Source organism: Condylura cristata, unplaced genomic scaffold (genome assembly GCF_000260355.1).
Source record: "Condylura cristata isolate star-nosed mole 26May11 unplaced genomic scaffold, ConCri1.0 scaffold00024, whole genome shotgun sequence".
NCBI lineage: Eukaryota > Metazoa > Chordata > Mammalia > Eulipotyphla > Talpidae > Condylura > Condylura cristata.
Window position 1 is genome coordinate 29,514,511 of NW_004567125.1, and position 18,358 is coordinate 29,532,868.

The window sequence follows — 18,358 nt, forward strand, 5'->3', positions numbered from 1 at the left end:
ATTGTGCTGGGAGCCCATTTCCTCCTGTAAACAGAGGCCAGGGCTCAAGGAAGCCACACACGACACCTTGTGGGCACCACCACAGTAGTCAATCTAGTTAAAAGGACCCCAAACCCAGGGCCTGCCAACCCTTCATCCTTGTCAGAGCCTCATACCTGGACTCTGACTACATGTGCCACTGCTCATCTAGAAAACAAACGCAAGGGTGCCAAAGGGAGCTCAGGCTCAACCAATGAGACATCCAAGTTCTACACAGTTGATGCTGGTGGGAGGGAGGTTTGGGGAAGGGCAGAGGTAAAGAGTGTCTGAGGTTGAGGTTGGTACATCCCTACTTTGGGATAAAGAATGCAGGAGTTAAGTCCCCAGTTCAGGCGCAGAGTGGGAAGGCCAGGACAGTTCTGGCTTCAACAAGTGCTCTGAGGCCGCCTGTTCTATCCTTCAACAGAAAGGGAAACCGAGGCTGGGCACAGGACCTAGGAGGAGGGTAGGACCTGTTGCAAGGGGCGGGGACTCAGGCTGCCTGGGAGTGCTCAGGTCAGTCCAGGAGGTGGCGGACCAGGAACCGTGGGGGAGGTGGGGACGACCTTTGCGCAGGGCGGGGCCTGAGGGACTGGACTGGTCGGGGCAACCCCGCCTGAAGCCCCGTGGCTGAGCTGCTGAGGCCTGAGCCCTGCGGGTATCCCGACCCACCGCTATGGACTTACCGCCGCTGGCCGGCAAGATCGCGGCTCTGTCACTTGGCGCCCTCCCGGTGTCTTATGTGCTCAACCACGTCTCGGAGCTCTCACAGTGCGTGTGGGGAGGTTATGCGGGGCGGGCTGGGGCCAAGGAACGCACTGTAGAGAGGATAAACTGTGGTTGCCCAGGTCCGGGAGCCTGGCACCTCCATGCAGTTCTGCCCACGAAGAAGGGGGGCCGGATCAGAAATACCTCTCTACAACCAGAAGTCTCTTTCTGTTGGTCAGACAATGTGTTGTGGGGTTGGGGACACTCAATGGCAGTTTGGGACCTGAGGAGAAGGGGTGTAAAGCTTTAAGAGTACCCCAAAGATCAGAGTTTCAGTGGGTTTCGCAGAGAAGTATCGCATACTTTCCCAAGTCACCAAGAATTTGCCCAGATAAGGCCATAGTGACCTGACTCTTGCTACACACTCACTACCCCACCATCCCTATCAGGTGATTCCTTCATCACCTAACTATCAGAAGTGGGGCTTCCTTCAGGGCTGGCCCACCTGCTCCCTAGCTTCAGTTTTCCTTATATTCCTTGACCTCTCCCTTTCCCTTTCCTGTCTTCTAGCCCTAGAAGGCAGCCCAGTGGATCCAGTCACTGGGTACCAGGCATATGAAAGCCCCTCAACACCCCCAACCAAAAAACAGGGCAAAAAGTGTAGTGTACTGACTTAGGAGTTGACTCCTCAGGTACAAATATTCCTGGCTTCATCCTCTTGGATGAGCCTGGTTGCTCTGGGACTCCCCGATTCTTCCTTCTATAATAAATAAGACCTAGATCCTATCCCATAGTTATAATTAAGAATTAAGAATTGTGTGCAAATACTGTTAATGGCCTCATCTGCTGATTATAATTGTTATTGGTAAGATGGAACTAGGATGGGATGCCAGGTGTCAAAAGAATTCATGAGAAAGGGATCTAGAGAGAATGTGGGGGAGAGTGTGTGACTCTGGATAAACCTGTGCCCTCTCTGGACCTTAGTTTGCCATGTATTAGGGGCCATCCAGAGATAACTGGCTTATATTATCCATGCACTTAATGACCTGCCTTATCAGGTTGATGGAGACTGATCAGGGCAGGGTGAGGTAGAATTAGGGAAGCCTTTGGACTTTAGCTGGGAGGAGTCTGAGCTTCAGACAGGTATACAGAGTGAATACTAGAGACCCTCTGGCAGAGTTGGGAATTGTCTCACCAGCAAGGTTTGGCATTGTTGAATGAATGACAGGTTGAGCCAAACACATATCAGCAAGTGAGAGGAAAATTGTCTAGTCAGAAGTGTCAATAATATACTTGACCCAAGTTCGGCAACAATCTTTACTGATGAGTTGGGGAGATTTTTGGAGAGAGACAATATAGATAGGCCAGGAAGAATAAGTAGGAACATGCCAAGTGGAAAAGATATTTTTTGGGTAGATTTTCCAGGAGGGAGAAGCAGCTTGAGAGAGAGTTTCAGGAAATGGCATTCCTGGATGACAGACATTTCAGTCTTCTCACCTGGAGTGTCCCAGAGTTTGTGCTGCCCTCATTAGGTGAAATGGGCCCCATCAATGGGCTTGGCCTCCCTCACTTGGTTTTTTTCCTCCACAGCCCCCTAGGGGTGGCGTTGATGAGTATACTGGTCCTGGGCCTGCTCTTTGTGGCTATCTACAGTTTGTCCCGAGGTGATATCTACTATGACCCACTCTATGCTGGTGAGTCAGTGGGAAGATCCTGAGGAAGAGAACTGCCTGGACCAGGGTCTCCTCCATTGGACTGGTGATCATTGAAGGGCGCTCATCAAACTGAAGCACCTCAAAAAGACCTGGCTTTTTGGCATTATTGAATCAGTGACAAATTGAGTCAAACATATATTGTCAACAAGTGACAGGAAAATTATATAGTCAGAAGTATGACCCTAAACTCTATTGAAGGGAAACTTCAAAGAGCCTTCCTCCTCTGATTTGGGGCTCCAAAGAGCAAAGCATCAGACTGGGAGCTCCTGAAATGACTTGCTTCCCTCTCACTATGGTATCTCCTAAGGGCTAGGATGGTGACTCCCCCATCAGCCAGGATACGCTTAAGGGCAGGAACTATGCCTCATGAGAGGCTGGAGTGGGTCACATGAACTTTGGTCTGGGAACTGGATTATTTGGGCCTTGAATCCTTTCCTGGAATTTGGGTATCTGATCTGCAGCCTCAGTCCATGCCCACACCTGGCCCTGCCTCACCTGCAATCATTCATTCTGTCCCCCAACTCCTAACCGCCACCACACACACCAACTCAGCCCTGTTTACTCTCCCACAGTATTTGCTGTCTTTGCCTTCACCTCGGTGGTGGACCTCCTTATTGCTCTCCAGGAAGATGGCTATATGGTTGGCTTCATGGAATTCTACACCAAGGAGGTAGGCAGGGGACAACCTGGTATGCCTCCTGTCTGCTACCTGTCTGAGCCTTGCACCTGCCCCCACAGGGTGATCCATATCTCCGCACTGCGCATGGAGTCTTCGCCTGCTATTGGGACGGCACCGTTCACTACCTTCTCTACCTGACCATGGCTGGAGCCATTCGCAAAAGGTGTGTGGCAGGCAGGGTAGCTTCTGGAACCTGGGAAGGTCAAGACCCTAGGGGTTCCCAAGCTAGGGTGGAGCCCAAGAATTTCCCTGTAGGGGAGATCAGGAGGCATCTCTTTAGGATTCCAGTCAGGGATGGCTGAGAGAAGATTCTGGCAAGCATCACAGGTGTATGGGGTGGCCAGCTGGTCTTTCCTGTGCCCGAGCATTCACTTGTCCTAGCACAGAGGATCCAACTATTCATTCCTTCATTCAGCTCCCTGTTGTCCCTTCTATCCTGGGCAAACTTGGAGCCCAGGGTTTCCCTGGGTCCTAGCTAGGGCTTTAAGGGGTGGGTATCTCCTAGTCATTCCTTGACCCCCTGCCCAGGAAGAAGTACCGGAGCCTTGGACTCTACTGGCTGGGATCCTTCATCATGAGTATCCTGGTGTTCCTCCCAGGAAACATCCTTGGTAACGCCTTAGCTTTAAGGAATCCCCTCTTCCTGGGCTAGATCACTACCCTTTGCCCAGAAACCCCCACTGTGTCCTCCATCCTCTCCCCAGGGTCCTCCGTTCTCTCCCCAGTGTCCTTGAAGCACTCCCTCCCTATGCCTGTCCATGCACCAGGCAATAATCTGCCTTGCCTCTCCCTGTTTCTTCTTGGAGAGTGGGAGGGGAGGGAGGAGGGTAAACTCCACTTCTCTACTTTATCACCAGGGATTTGGCCCAGCATGTTCTTGACACAAGAAAAGAATTTTAGTTTGAATCCAGGAGACAAAAGGAAAACTTTGTAGGTGGATCCTGGGAGGTCAAGTGGAGAAGGCAGCAGGTGTGAGGGGCTGGCTGTCAGGAAGAACAATGCAAGTGTGTCCAAGGAGAGCACAAAATAGCTGTAGTGTAGGAGCTGTATCCAAAGGTAAATCAAGGCAGGCCAGACTAAAGAGTGTCTGGGGAGCCACAGGTATTAGAGCTTGAACAAGGATGACATTTGAATCAGACTTTCAGCCAGGGGCTTTGGTAGAGACCTTTACTGAGCGATGCTATCTCTTTGCCACATGGCAGGCAAATACAGCTCAGATATCAGGCCTGCCTTCTTTCTGACCATCCCCTATGTGCTGGTTCCCTGCTGGGCTGGCATGAGGATCTTCAACCAACCCCAGGCGCCAACCTGCTGCACCCACAACATGGTGAGTGTTTTGGTGTTACCTACTTGATCTGCTTCTGGTCAAAGACATTATCTGCGGCCCTCCCTGGTGGCGCAGCGGGTTAAAGCACAGCACTGAGAATCTAAAGCCGCTTCCGCATGAGTTCGATCCCCGCCTGCCCCGGAGGTGACCACATGGTGTGGCAGACCTCTCCTGACCCGCCCACTGCTCCCCTCAGCAGTGTACTTCGTCGATCTGCCTGTTCTGCTCCCCACTCTGTCTCTGGTGAAGCCTCTCACCATCCCTGAGCCTCTGGCCTGTACCCCAGTTCTGTATGCACAAATAAATAAATCTTTAAAAAAAAAAAAAAAGACATTATCTGCTTGGAAGGATCTTCTTGGTCACTAGGAAAGGAGTGATGAGCCATTACTGAGTGCCCGTTGGATACCAGAGCTCTCATTCTGTCTTTCCCATGGAGCAGGTATGGGTGGAGCAAAAAAAGGGACTCCTGCAGCGCCCACTTGACCTGGCCCTCATCATTTACCTCACCCTAGCTGGCTTCTTCACCCTCTTCCGGGGCCTGGTAAGTCTGTGCTAGTCAGCCTACCCCTCCTCTTCCTCTAGTTCTCACATCCTGGCCCACCTCTCCTACATATTTTCTAGTATCCACTGCAGAAAAGTCCACTACTAATGGGTCTCCCTGGTTAAGTTTAGCTGCAGCACCGTGAAGCTATCTGCATGTAGCCACTGCAGCATGAGTTCGATCCCCAGCCAGGGAGTTGACCCACATGGTGTGGCAGACCTCTTCTCTCTCGCCTGCTGCTCCCTCAGCAGTGTATTTCAGTCAGTCCATCCATTCTGCTCCCCACTCTGTCTCTGGTGAATCTTCTCACCCCCAAACCTCTGGTCTGCACCCAAGCTGTTGTATGCATAAATAAATAAATCTTAAAAAAACAAAAAGAGGGCCACTACTTGCCTGAGTGATCATCCAGGGAAGTTCTTCATGACTTAAGTGTTCCATGACAAATCCTCATTCCCTACAGCATTCTCTCCAGATCAATATTTGTGGCTTCCCAGACAGAGGGAGAGAACCATCTGTAGGGGAAGCCAGAGCAAGAGGTGTGGCCTCAGCTGGGACCAGTGGGAGAGGTATTTGAGATGTGTTGTTGGTTTGTCCCCAGGTGGTGCTTGACTGTCCCACAGATGCCTGTTTTGTCTACATTTACCAGTATGAGCCGTACCTTCGGGATCCTGTGACCTACCCAAAAATACAGGTGAGAAGGCAGGAGGGGGGAGAAGGGGCCAAGGGGCCTCTTTGAAACAGGTACCAGAAACATTAGTGAAACTAGCAGAAGTACAAGTGGAATTTAGTGTCTTAAAGAGAAGTAGCTGGGGTACCTGGCCTCCAGGGATGACTGGCTCTAGCAGCTCAAGGATAATTCTGTCTCTAGGGCCTGCTTTCTTTTTGTTTGGGCTTCATTCCCAGGTTTTCCCTTTGTGGGCTGAAGGTGACAGCCTTGGGTAACTCCAGGCTGCCCTCTGTCCTTCTTACCCAGCCTAGGGTAATATAAGCCCTATTTCCCCAGAGATTAAGCCTAACTCTCAGGTAGGAAGTTCATGAAGAACTTCCCTGGATGATCACTCAGGCAAGTAGTGGCCCTCTTTTTGTTTTTTAAGATTTATTTATTTATGCATACAATAGCTCTGATTGGCCCATTTTAATTAGTTGATCTTCTGGTCAGGGAGCTAGAATGTTCTTATTGACCAGACCAAGGGGACATACTACTTCTCAACTGAGCTGGACTCAATTACATGTGTCCAGGTGGTAGGAGGTGATGAATTTCGGTGGGGGAGGGAATACTCAGGGAAATAGAGGCACACTGTGCACAGGGGTGGGGTGTGCAGAGAGCCTCTGTCTTGGATGGGATCTGAGGCAGGTAAGATACTCCCCGGAGCATCACATTGAGGATATCAGGAGACGTGCTGGGATTGCTGCTCACCCCACTGACTGTGTGCTCCCAGATGCTGGTTTACATGTTCTATGTGCTGCCCTTCTACATCCTGGCTGTCTACGCCCTCATCTTCCCTGGCTGCTCCTGGCTGCCTGACTGGGCCTTAGTGTTTGCTGGAGCCATAGGCCAGGTGAGGAGGTGGATAAGGGGAGAAAGTTTCTGACTACTCAGTAATTGCTCTTGGGCATGGTGATCTGGGCCTCGAGAAGTACAGCTCAGTACTCCAACTTTCCCTAGTCTGGGGGAGAAAAGAACCAGACACAGATACCCCCAACCCTATTGGGTCAGAACTAGAGTCAAGGAGAAAGTGATGGGGGCTGAAAGGGATTCCATATGGGAGGAAATTTTTCTAGAAGTGAGGACTTAGGTGCTGGACTTTGACCTAAGGCTGTAAGTTCTCTGGGCAGGAAGGGCATTCCAGATGAGAACAGCTTTAAAGAAAAGCACAGGAGACAGTGATTTTGCGAGGCTATAACATAAGTAAAGGCAAGGCCATAGAGGTTGCTGAGGGCGAAGAGCACTGAGCGTGGGGGTTTGTGTTGAGAACAGTGGTAAGCTATGGTAGGTATCTGAGAAGTGGAAGGTATGGCTTCCTGATGGGAACTGATAAAACCTGTGACCAGAACAGGGCAGTGGGGACTGCAAAGATATCTTCAGGTTAGAATTGATAGGATTTGTGTCAAGGGCCACTGCTCAGGGTGGTGATACTAAGAGAAGGAACTTGATGCAAGTCAGAGATATAAGATTCAGGGCCAGCAGATGAGTGAAGATGGTTCTGGTTTTGCAGGAGAGAGACTGACAGACAGAGGGACACAGATAGACAAGACATTTGGGGGAGGTATATTTAGAGGCAGACAGATGAACTGGAGAGGGAGACAGATCATCATAGTCAGCTAGTTGAAGATGGGACCCTCTAGGTTCTGCCTGACTGCAATCTGACAAGCTTCAGGGGGTGGGAGGGTGTCAATAATGCCAGGACTTGTTCCTGCCTATGACATTCATCCTCTTGTGTGGCCACCAGGCACAGTTCTCACATATGGGTGCCTCCATGCATTTGCGTACACCCTTCACCTACCGCGTGCCAGAAGACACCTGGGCCTGCTTCTTTGTGTGTAACCTGCTGTATGCACTGGGGCCCCACCTGCTGGCCTTCCGCTGCTTGCAGTGGCCTGCGTTCTTCACCAGCCTACCTCGGGGACTTCCGGCCCACCACAAGAAGCAGCACTGAGGGGGCCATGGAACCCCAGAACACTGTTTACATGGCCTGTTGGTCCTACTCCAGGAAGAATGGGATGTATTTTTTAGAGGAAGGAGGTATATGTCTAGATGTTGTTGGTCCTGGTTATGGTGGTTTAAAGCCAGCAAATGGAATGGGAGACCCAGGAGCCTGGTGTCCTGACAGAGAGGGCCACAGCCAGATCAACTGTCATTGTGCCCAAACCCCACACGGACTCTTGTACTCCCTCCAAAGCTTTATCCATCATTCCCCCATGGATTCTTTTAATAAAAACTTGGTGCCCAAAATGTTGCTGAGTGTTTCTGGGTGAGGGGTAAGGGATTTTTCTCAAGCCCTACAAAAGGCGCAGTGCATACTCAGTGACACTGGTGTGACCATCAGGATCTGGCGGTGCCAGACAACAGAAATCTGCCTCTGCTTAATTATCTTCCAGATGTTCAGAGGGACCAGAGACCTGTTGAAGTCACTAGTAGTTATAATAACTACTAGTGTGGCATATTTATTAAGTACCTATTAGATTACCACACCAGCAGCTAACCTCATGTGCTTTCATCTAGTATTCCAGATGGGAACCTGTACATAGGAATGACAGTCCTAGAGCAAGGTCATGCCTCTTGGCTATGGCTGAGCTTGGGCCCTGGCCCATTCAACTGTTAGAACTCACAGTCCTGTTTCTGCTCTCTGGTTGGCTCGTAATTTGGAGGCTGGGGAGACAACCAAGGTTGTTGAGGGGAGAGTTCATTGTTTCCTAGTTCTGTTTTTGAACTTGGATGAAGGGCAAGGTTCTAGTGACTCAGGGCCAGAAGGGAGCAGAGGCTTGATCAGACACCCCTGTTCCCTGTCTCTATCAACCCAGTTAGTCACCTATTTTATATCCAAACATGTATCTTTACCAATGAACCAGCATTCTATTTTCTAGAGGAAAGTGAAGTTCAGAGAGACAAAGGTTCTCTTCCATTATCCCACAGCAAATTGTACGAGGACCTGTTGCTGCAGGCCCCTTTTGCAAAGTATAATTTTTGTGAGGCTCCTGCCCCCAGAGTGAGCATCTTTGGGTGCCAGAAACCATGACCACCCCACCGTGTTCACCAAGTGACAGATCAAAAAACAGTCCTGCAAGTCAGTCCCCCTTTCAGGTCCACCGGCACCCCTCCTTCACCCACGCAGAATTTCCATAATAGAAGACTCCTTCAAGCCCCCTCCTCCGATTTATAGATGGTTAAACTGGGCTCAAGATATTTCCTCTGCTGGCCCGTGGTCAGCCCGAGGGGCAGAGACCCCACACTAACTGAGATGCGTGGTCCTGCCTCCTCAGTGTCCGGTCACTTCACTGAGCACGCGCCTCTGCGTCCCCTTTAACGACAACCCTCCCCCCAACCACCACCGTAGGACTCCCTCCTCCCCTTGCAGGCAGACGCCGGGATTGCGCCTGCCTGGAACTGTCCAGTCCCTCCCCGGCGTTCTAGGAGCACAGTCTGAGCACGCAGGGGCCGCTCCGCGGGCCGCACGGGCAGAATGGTAAGTGGAACAGTGAGTGCGGGTCTCTCTGCGTCTCTTTATAAATCTGCGTTTCTTGGAGTCTCTCTCCTCCTCTCAGTCTATACTCTTTTCTTCCCAGTCTCACTCATTTGTATCCTCTTCCTCGGACTCTCTGCTTTTCCTTTTCTGTCCCAATCAGTGTCTCATACTTTACTCCCTCGCACCTCCACCCTCACCACTGTCACCCCCTGTCCCTTTTCACTCCCTCTGAGTCTCTGACTTTTTCTATCCCATGGCTTTACCTTCTCATTCTCTCGCTGGCTCGCTCTCTCTACTGTCTCTCCCCTTTTCTTCTTCATGTCTGTCTTTTTCTCTTCGTCTCTCCCTGCCTTTCTCTATCTCCTGTTCTCTGCCATTCTGTCTCCACCATCCCATGGGCAGCCTACTCACCCTCCCCCGCCACCCCCTTCCCGGCCGGTTTGCTGCAGTCTCCTGGCGCACCGATAACCTTGCCGCTTGCCGCTGCCTCGGCTCCTCCCTCCTCCCTCCCATCCTCGGCCTAGGCGAGTGAGAGAAGGAGGCGGGGCTCCAAAACTCCTGGCTTTGGGGTTAGAGGATCAGGCAAGTTACACACGCAGGACCAGGCACGGTGAGTCCAGGGGCGTGGGCTTTGCGCAGGAGCTAAGGTGAAAGATGGTGGGAGAATGTCAGTTTTCTTGGGGGAGTGATCCCACCCTGGCCGGGGCGGGGGCCTGGGAGTGTAAGAAGTCCTCTCTGCGAAGAAGGAAAGGCGGGAGGCTAGTCCTCCGAAAGACAAAGGTCAGGAAACTAAACTGAGAACCCCGTGCTTCCAGGTGTGTGCTCGGGCGGCCCTGGGTCCCCGCGCGCTTTGGGCTGCCGCCTGGGGAGTCCTGCTGCTCACAGCCCCCGCAGAGGCACAGCGTGGCCGGAAGAAAGTCGTGCACGTGCTGGGTGAGTTCGGGCTGGGGGTGCTGGGCACGCCCTGCAAGAGGACTGGCCACCTGTGACAGCCTGTGTATAGGGAGGGGGAAGGGAGGACTGCCCCAGATACTCCCACCCCAGCCCCCTTCCAGTACCCCCACCCAAAACTTTTTCCCATATCCCCTGCCCAGGGTCTTCCTTGCCAGGTGTCCCGCCCCTAGGAACTTTTACTGAATTCTGCTTGGTCGCCTGCAGAGGGCGATTCTGGCTCCGTGGTGGTGCAGACAGCTCCCGGGCAGGTGGTCAGCCACAGGGGTGGCACCATCGTTTTGCCCTGCCGCTACCATTATGAGGCAGCTGCCCATGGCCATGATGGTGTCCGCCTCAAGTGGACCAAGGTAGTGGATCCGCTGGCCTTTGTCGACGTCTTTGTGGCTCTGGGACCCCAACACCGGGCATTTGGCAGCTATCGCGGACGAGCAGAACTGCAGGGTGATGGGCCTGGGGATGCCTCCTTGGTTCTCCGAAATGTCACACTGCAGGACTATGGGCGCTATGAATGTGAGGTCACCAACGAACTGGAAGATGACACAGGCATGGTCAAGCTGGACCTGGAAGGTGACTGACCCTTGGGCAGGAGGAGGTATTTCTAAAGGGAGGGCAATAACAGAAACTAAGTCAAGCTAGCCTAAAGGAATTGGAGGCTTGGAAGGGTAAGGTAATGGGTCTCATCCAGAGTGATTCCCAGGGACATTGGCAATATCTAGAGAAGTTTGAGATCATGGCACTTGGAAGAGAGGGTTGCTAGTGTCATCCAGTGAGTTGAGGCAGGGATGCTGCAGTCAGCACAGAATAGTTAGCAAGCCAGGCCAAAATGCCAATAGCAAGTTCTTTGGGAAACCCCAGGATAGCATCAGATACTCACACTGTGGCAGGAGCCTCCTCCCCTTAGCTCTGCTTCCCAGGTGAGCTTTGCTCAGGCAGGTTTGCTCTGATGGAATCAAAACCCTAGTCCCAGGCTTGCATTCTCCCAATTTAGCAATTGATTTCCTCCAGGACCAGCTAACCGCTCAGAATTGTTCCTCATTGGCCCAGCTTTGAATCATGTGCCCATCCACCAACCAATCACTGTGGTTGAGAGAGGGCTTGCACTCATTGGCTGACTATGAAGCTGAGATGTATGGTTTTTTTCTGAAGAATTTCCTCCACCTGGTTTGTCCTCTTTAGTTCACCTTAGAAGATGCTGAGGATAGTTTTCAAAGCTCTCCCCTAATAAATATACCAACAATAGCAAATAATGCTAGTGAAGGTAACAGCTCCCCTTTTTTGAGTGTTTTCTGTGTGCCAGGATCTTGGTCGAAGAGTTCTCTCTAGTCTTTAATTTTCAAAACAAAAACAAACCCAAGCGAGGTGCTATTACAAACTAATGGGTAGCTGGCTTGGAAAGGTCAGAGCCTTGCCCAGGGCACATGCTAGTGAATAGCTTCAGGTCATTTCTTCTCACCCTGTTCAGTATCTGAAATGCAACTCACCCCAATGTCTACCGCTCAAACAGACACACAGAACTCTCGTGTTAGTACAAATTATAAAAACTGACAGTGGAAGAGGAAACCAAAATGAACTGTCCTCACCAATGCTGGAAATCATAGGGATCCCTGTCAGGGTTAACTTCTCTGGGGCTCCCACACATTGCCAGTTCTGTAGACCCAGGGCTTGACCAGAGGGAATGTTCCAATGATGCAGGATGTCAGAAGTATATAGGACTGGATAGAAGAGGGTTGTGGGAGCTGGGTTTTGAAGGTGAATAGGAGTTCAACAGGTGGAAAAGGATAGAAAGAACATGAGCAAAGGACTCCAGTGGAGGCAAGAGGAGATATGATTAGTTAAGGGGGAGTGTCAAGAACCCCTATTTAAGGCCAAGGAAGCCATCAGAGCCTGGGAAGGCTGTGGTTAGGTCTGAGGCCAGAGTGCAGAATGAACAGGAAGGACTAGGTTAAAGAGTCACACGCCACCGCAGATGTCAGGTGACTGGAAGCTGGCTGGGGGGAGGGGGTGTGCAAACTGACCCCACTGCGTGTTTTCCCAGGTGTGGTCTTCCCTTACCACCCCCGTGGAGGTCGCTACAAGCTGACCTTCACAGAGGCGCAGCGTGCATGTGCTGAACAGGATGGCATTCTAGCATCAGCTGAACAGCTACACGCGGCCTGGCGAGATGGCCTGGATTGGTGCAACGCGGGCTGGCTGCGAGACGGGTCCGTGCAGTACCCAGTGAGCCAGCCCCGTGAGCCCTGCGGCGGCTTGGGATTGACAGGGAACACGGGGGTCAACGGCGGTGCCTCTGGGGGCGTGCGCAATTATGGCTACCGTCACAACGCAGAGGAGCGCTATGATGCCTTTTGCTTCACTTCCAATCTCGCAGGTGCGTAGGAGTAGCCCCTCCAGAGGTCAGTTCCCCTGTTCCCATCTCGCTTATTCTCTCTACTCTAGTTTAATAGCCCTCACTCTACCTCTCCCTCGGCTGCGGGTGGTCCCAAACAAGAAATCCCAGCCCCAGGAATGCCACAGCGCAGCGAAGCAGTCCAGAATCTCCTGGCACCCTCACTGCTCCCGCTGAGGCTGGGGTTCAGGGCTGCAGGGGAGGGCGTTTCTGAATCCTGAAACTGAGGTCTGGGCTGCATGCCTGTGTGGGTCCAGAATCCCAGGGAGATGGGGTTACGGGAATAGCCCTAACCGCATCCCAACCCCATAGGACGCGTGTTCTTCCTGAAGCCACTTCGGCCGGTGCCCTTCGCGGGAGCCGCGCGCGCATGCGCTGCGCGCGGTGCAGCCGTGGCCAAGGTGGGACAGCTGTTCGCCGCATGGAAGCTGCAGCTGCTGGACCGCTGCACTGCCGGCTGGCTCGCAGACGGGAGCGCGCGCTACCCCATCGTGAATCCGCGCGCGCGTTGTGGTGGCCGCCGGCCAGGTGTACGCAGCCTCGGCTTTCCAGATGCCACACGCCGCCTCTTTGGCGTGTACTGCTACCGCGCACCTGGCGCGCCGGACCCCGCACCTGGAGGCTGGGGCTGGGGCTGGGCCGGAGGCGGCGGCTGGGCCGGAGGCGCGCGCGACCCTGCTGCCTGGACTCCTTTGCGAGTCTAAGCCTGTCGTGTGGACAGCTGGGGCGCTTGGCGGCTGGCCTAGTACCCTATGGTCCCCAGAAACAGGCCATGCCCCTGCAGGTTGACCATGCCCCCTGCCGGCTGACCTGGCCACCTGCGGTTCTAGAACACAGACCATGCCCCAGAGGATCCTTAAAACTGGCGGGTCCTGGGAGACAAGAAACTGAAGTCACCTGGAAACGGACTAAGCCCCATCTTTCCTGGACAATGGATATTCCCTCTTCCCACAACTTCTTTCTGGAGGCCGGCCAGGCCCTTGAAGATCCCTGGAGGCCAACTACCGAGGTCACCTGGAAACAGTGGAAACCAACCACACATAACCCTCTACCCCAGTCACCTGGAGGCTGGACCCCCGGGATTTCCTGGAGACTGGGCACACACCTTCTGCATTTTTCTGGAAACTGGTTTACAGTCACTTTGACACTGAAACCACCTCTCCGTCACCTGTAGAGAAACCAGAAACTATGGAGTTTGTCAGGCAGCCCTTGTGGTTACAGGGAGACTGTGGGCTCCTGACCTCTCCCCTGCAGTGACCTGGAGATTGGTACTCTCATTCTTTCCCCCTTCCCCATGAGGCTCTCTGAAGTTTCCAGAGTAATAGACCTTGTGTCTGAGTTACCTTTGAGAACAGCACCACCCTTGGAGAAGTGCTTGTCTGGGGAGACCACCCTTGTCTGTTCCTGCTGAGACAGATTAACAAGCCCTGCTGGCTGGCTGGCTGAGTGGCCATGCCCCATCCCTCAGGTATCTCTCTAGAGGAAGCAAATCCTCACCTGACAGCCCCTTTTCTGGCTGTCACCAAAGAGACAATCCCTCTCCCCTCCCCACTCGCCCCAGGACCCATAGAGCCATGTCATTCACTATGAAGACAAGCCTCTCCACTTCCACAGTCACCAAGATGGCCAGGCCAGTTTCTACCTGTAACCTAGCATCACTCAGCCCTTCCCTTATCAGTGACACCCATGGAAATAGTACTCCTTCCTCCAGCTGTAACCATGGCTACCACAATTTCCCAAAGACCGGCAACTCTACTCATTCCCACCCTGACCAACAGCCATGGAGAACATCTCAAGGCCCTCAACTATTTCAGGAGTCACCCAACATTCAGTTATCCCCCTCTCACCATGGAAACAGGCTGCCCCTTTCCTTAGACCCACCCAGCTCCTGCCACCTCCTAAGCTCACTCAGCAGTTTGTACTCCTCATCCCCAACTCTGCTGCCAGAGTCCAAACTCTGGTGTCAGGTAACAGAAAACCTGTTCCCCTAAGCTTTCCTTTGTGGGCAGGCCCTTTCCCTCCAAGCTGTCTCCAATAGACTGTCAGTCCCTCCCCTACCCATAACACTGGACCTCTCAACTCTCAGGAACTTCTCACCTTGGGGCTGAACTGTCCTGTCAGGTAGCCCAGCTACTGGCAGTGTCCCCAGACAAGACTGGACTTGAGCTGCTGCTAACTCCTTCTGCACGCTAACTCAGACAACAGCCGTGCATGAGCACTAACAACACCAGGTGTTTTCATTGCAACTCTACAGGTGACCATCTTAAGTACTGCCCTTTCAGCTCTGCAAGCACTAGCCTCTCTCCTTTTGCCTCTGCGATCCCATCCCCATCATGCCAAGCTCCTCTTTCCTTCACTGCCTCCTGCCCACATTTCTCCTTTGAGGTCCAGGAGAGATGGAATATCCTTGAACTTTGAAATCCACTATGCGTGCCGGGTCTTAAGAGGTGATTCCTACTAAGTCAGGACCCAGTCAAACTCCTGTGTGAGAGCCAGCTGGGGGGAAACAGTCCATGGACAATGCCACCCTGGGAAAACCCAGTTCCTGTCATTTGCTTGAAGCTACACTGGGTTCCTTTCTGGGTTCTCCTGTTATCACATCCACCTTTGGGAGACCTAGCTCTGAGTTTGGAACTAACTGGGCTGGTGTTCAAATCTTGGCTCTGGCCAAGTGACAAACCTTCTGAGCCTGTTTCTTTTATAGCAGGACTGTCCTGAGGTCCCAGTAATTGCAAAGCCTATAGCAGGGACTCAGTGAATCTTTTGACTGGTTATTTTTTTCTTTTTTAATGAATGAGTAAGTGAGGCAATCAGTGGGTATATACTTCTTAAAGCACTTTGGTGGGCAAAATTTCCAAGCTGGGTATGTCTAATGATTCAGTTGGGAAACTACTCCCCTCATTTCTCAGCTATACCAATCTCTCTTCTCCCTTCACTCATCCTGTCTTCTTCTCCCTCCCTTGAGCCATCTTTATGGACCCAGACTTTCTCAGCTCTGTCTAGGTCTCTGACCAATCTAGTGGCTGTTGCTCAATATCCAGCCTGAAGTATGTAAAATTGCATGGGGAGTTCTGCACCTAAAAGGCAGAGACATTGTGAGTTTTTCCCAGGATGGGGGGAGGGTTAGAGAAGTGGGGGTAAGGACCCTTGAACATATCTAGAATATAAGAAAAGGAGAAGAGAAACAAGTATAAGATTTGATTTGATAATAGAAATAGAACTTAACTGGTTGTCTTCAGTATTGGATGTGGTGGGCTCCTGGGGGTGCAACCATTCATCTGAGGTTAGTGTCCAGCCCAGTGATTAGATTACCCTGGGCTGGGCTGGGCCATCTTCCTCCATGGGGGAATGGAAATGGGCATGTTTCCCAAAAGGAGTGCATGGGTTTTCTTTGCTTGCCACCTTCTTCCCTACTGGCATCCTTTTTCCCTTCCATGGATTGCAGCATCTTGGTTTCTCATCAGGTTAGCAACTTTCCCAACTTCACCCACTTCCAGCATGGCCAGTGAGAGCTGTGGTCCGTCTTCCCAAGCAGCCCTGATTGGTGCAAGGTGGACATGGACCTGGACTGACCAGAGTCACTCCCTGGGATTTCCTGGACCTACTGAACAGGGAAACTTCCTTCTTGGGTCACTGATGAAATGGAGGCTTCAGGTGCTGACTGGGGGAGAGCGGAGGGCTGGCAACCTGGATGGAATCCTTCCTGAAGCCAGATAGGAAAATGTCTCTCCTGTGCCCCACCACCTAGCTCATTTCCCAGAGACACTGAAATTTTCTTACATGTCTCTGGAGATGTTTTGTGTTAATAAACATGCTTATATTTTTTTCCCCCATTTTTACACAAATGATGGTGTGTAATGTATACTTTTTTATGATAAAATTGACCATTTTAATAATTTTAAAGTGAAAAATTGAGTGGCGTTTTATACACTCAGTGTTGTGCAACCACCACTTCTATCTAGGTTTAAGTCATTTTCATGTCCCAAAAGTAAACCCTGTTCCCATTAGCAGTCACTCTACATCTGTGTTCCCAACCCCCAGTTCCCTGCAACTGCTAATCTACTTTCTGCCTCTATGGATTTGCTTATTCTTGGTATTTTTTTAAAGATTTATTTTTTTATGTATACAAGAGCTGAGGTGTAGGCCAGAGGTGTGGGGGTAAAAGGATTCACCAGAAAAAAATTGGGAGCATGACAGGTGGATCTACTGAAATACACTGCTGAGGGGAGCAGCAGGTGAGACAGGAGGTCTGCTGTGCCATGTGGGTCAGCTCCCCAGCTGGGGGTGGAACTGGTCCTGCAGTGGCTTTGGACCAGACTGGACTGCTTCATAGTGCTGAGAGTTTAACCCCTTGTGCAGCCAGGGAGGCCCCTATTCTTGATATTTCATATGGAATCCTACATTATGTGTCTTTTTATGTCTGACTTCTTTCGCTTAGCATAGTGGCTTTTTGTTGTTTTTTTTTTTTTTTTTAAGATTTATTTATGCATCCAAGAGCTGTAGTAGAGACCAGAGGTGTGTGGGTATGTGGGTGAGAGGATTCACCAGAGACAGAGTGGGGAGCAGAACAGGCAGAAATACACTGCTGAGGGGAGCATCAGGCAAGACAAGAGATGTCGGCTGTGCCGTGTGGTTCACCTCCCTGGCCGGGGATGGAACTCATGCTGCAGTGGTTACTGATAGCTTCCTAGTGTTAAGACTTAACCCCTTGCACCACCAGGGAGGCCCAGCATAATGGTTTTGAGGTTCATCCATGTTGTAGCATGTATCAGGACTTCATTCCATTTATATAATATTCCACGGTTTGTACATACCATTTAACTCATTCTGCATGAGTGACTTTGGGTTGTTTCCACTTTTTGGCCATTGTGAATAATGCTGCTGTAAACATTTGCATGTCACGTATACCTTTAAAATTAGCCCCTCTTTTACTTAATAAATTATCTTTAAGATAATTTTCATTGTAGATAACCTCCCTCCCCATCTTTTTGAAGGTTGGCAGAATACTCATTGTTTGGATACACTGCAATTTTTGTAGCCAGCTCCAAATGGTGGGCATTTAGGTTGTTTCCTGTATGTTACTGTTAGTAATAAATATCCATGTCAGGAGTGGTTTGATCAAGCTGTCATTTTGATAGTGCCCTTCATCTCTACTTAATGTGTGTCACATTTTATCACAGCCAACATGATAGGTAAAAAGGCTATCTTATTGTGGTTGTCTTGAAATTTTCTTAGTATGTGTGGAGCTAAACACCTTCCACTTTGATCTTAGGTGCAGGTGATTTAGTAAGTCATAAATCATTCTTAGTTCAGATATACTGTCTTCACTGATCTATGTAAGACCCCTCTCTCATTAGACTTGTTTATTCTCTTTGACTTATATGCCCTCCCTTTTGTCTGCTGTTCTTGGAAAATGTGAATTATTGTGTTGCGCATGTTGTAATTTAACAGCTATTTGTATCTCCTATGTTGATTCTTCATAGCCTTTTCATGTTTGGTTATAAAGTTATATCTTTGTTCCTATAGGTTTGCAGGAGATTTTAACACAGTGTTTTATCTCTGACTTGAAAATTATTTTCAAGTTTGACATTTTCCTTCTTACCTTGCTTATGGTGTGTGTAACCACAACTGTTTTTAGAATAAAGCCCCAACTCCTTACTACAGCCCAAAATGGCCCTGAGTGGTCCCTCCTCCCCCTCCCTGACTCCCATTTCCCTCACTGGGCCTGTGTCACTCAGCTCCAGCCACTATGTACTCCCTGCTGTGTCTCAAATGAGCCCTGTTCCCTTCTGCAAGAAGACTTTTGCCTTTACTCTTATCTCTCCCTTGAAACTCTCTTCCTTTCT

At 50.9% G+C, this 18,358-nt stretch overlaps 2 protein-coding genes across 2 annotated transcripts; both read left to right on the plus strand.

Annotated features, from left to right (window-relative positions):
• Positions 1-2,151: 2,151 nt before the first annotated feature.
• TM6SF2 (transmembrane 6 superfamily member 2) lies at positions 2,152-7,930 on the plus strand. The gene is made up of 9 exons (XM_012729146.1): positions 2,152-2,420; positions 3,014-3,111; positions 3,180-3,283; positions 3,649-3,731; positions 4,323-4,447; positions 4,887-4,988; positions 5,587-5,679; positions 6,428-6,547; positions 7,439-7,930. Exons 1-9 carry the CDS (start codon positions 2,186-2,188, stop codon positions 7,643-7,645), a joined length of 1,167 nt encoding a protein of 388 aa, XP_012584600.1. The 5' UTR covers positions 2,152-2,185; the 3' UTR covers positions 7,646-7,930.
• Positions 7,931-9,095: 1,165 nt separating this feature from the next.
• HAPLN4 (hyaluronan and proteoglycan link protein 4) lies at positions 9,096-16,670 on the plus strand. The gene is made up of 5 exons (XM_012729268.1): positions 9,096-9,172; positions 9,988-10,105; positions 10,331-10,693; positions 12,162-12,494; positions 12,825-16,670. The coding sequence occupies exons 1-5, from the start codon at positions 9,170-9,172 to the stop codon at positions 13,214-13,216; spliced, it is 1,209 nt and encodes a 402-aa protein (XP_012584722.1). The 5' UTR covers positions 9,096-9,169; the 3' UTR covers positions 13,217-16,670.
• Positions 16,671-18,358: the final 1,688 nt, after the last annotated feature.

Bases quoted from the DNA above. Each gene is read 5' to 3' on its own strand.
- TM6SF2 (XM_012729146.1), top strand. From the start codon at position 2,186: ATGGCATTCCTGGATGACAGACATTTCAGTCTTCTCACCTGGAGTGTC. The intron at 5,680-6,427 runs GTGAGAAGGCAG...GTGTGCTCCCAG, and splicing joins TGACCTACCCAAAAATACAG to ATGCTGGTTTACATGTTCTA. The intron at 6,548-7,438 runs GTGAGGAGGTGG...TGTGGCCACCAG, and splicing joins TTGCTGGAGCCATAGGCCAG to GCACAGTTCTCACATATGGG.
- HAPLN4 (XM_012729268.1), top strand. The intron at 10,106-10,330 runs GTGAGTTCGGGC...GGTCGCCTGCAG, and splicing joins GAAAGTCGTGCACGTGCTGG to AGGGCGATTCTGGCTCCGTG. The intron at 10,694-12,161 runs GTGACTGACCCT...GTGTTTTCCCAG, and splicing joins GGTCAAGCTGGACCTGGAAG to GTGTGGTCTTCCCTTACCAC.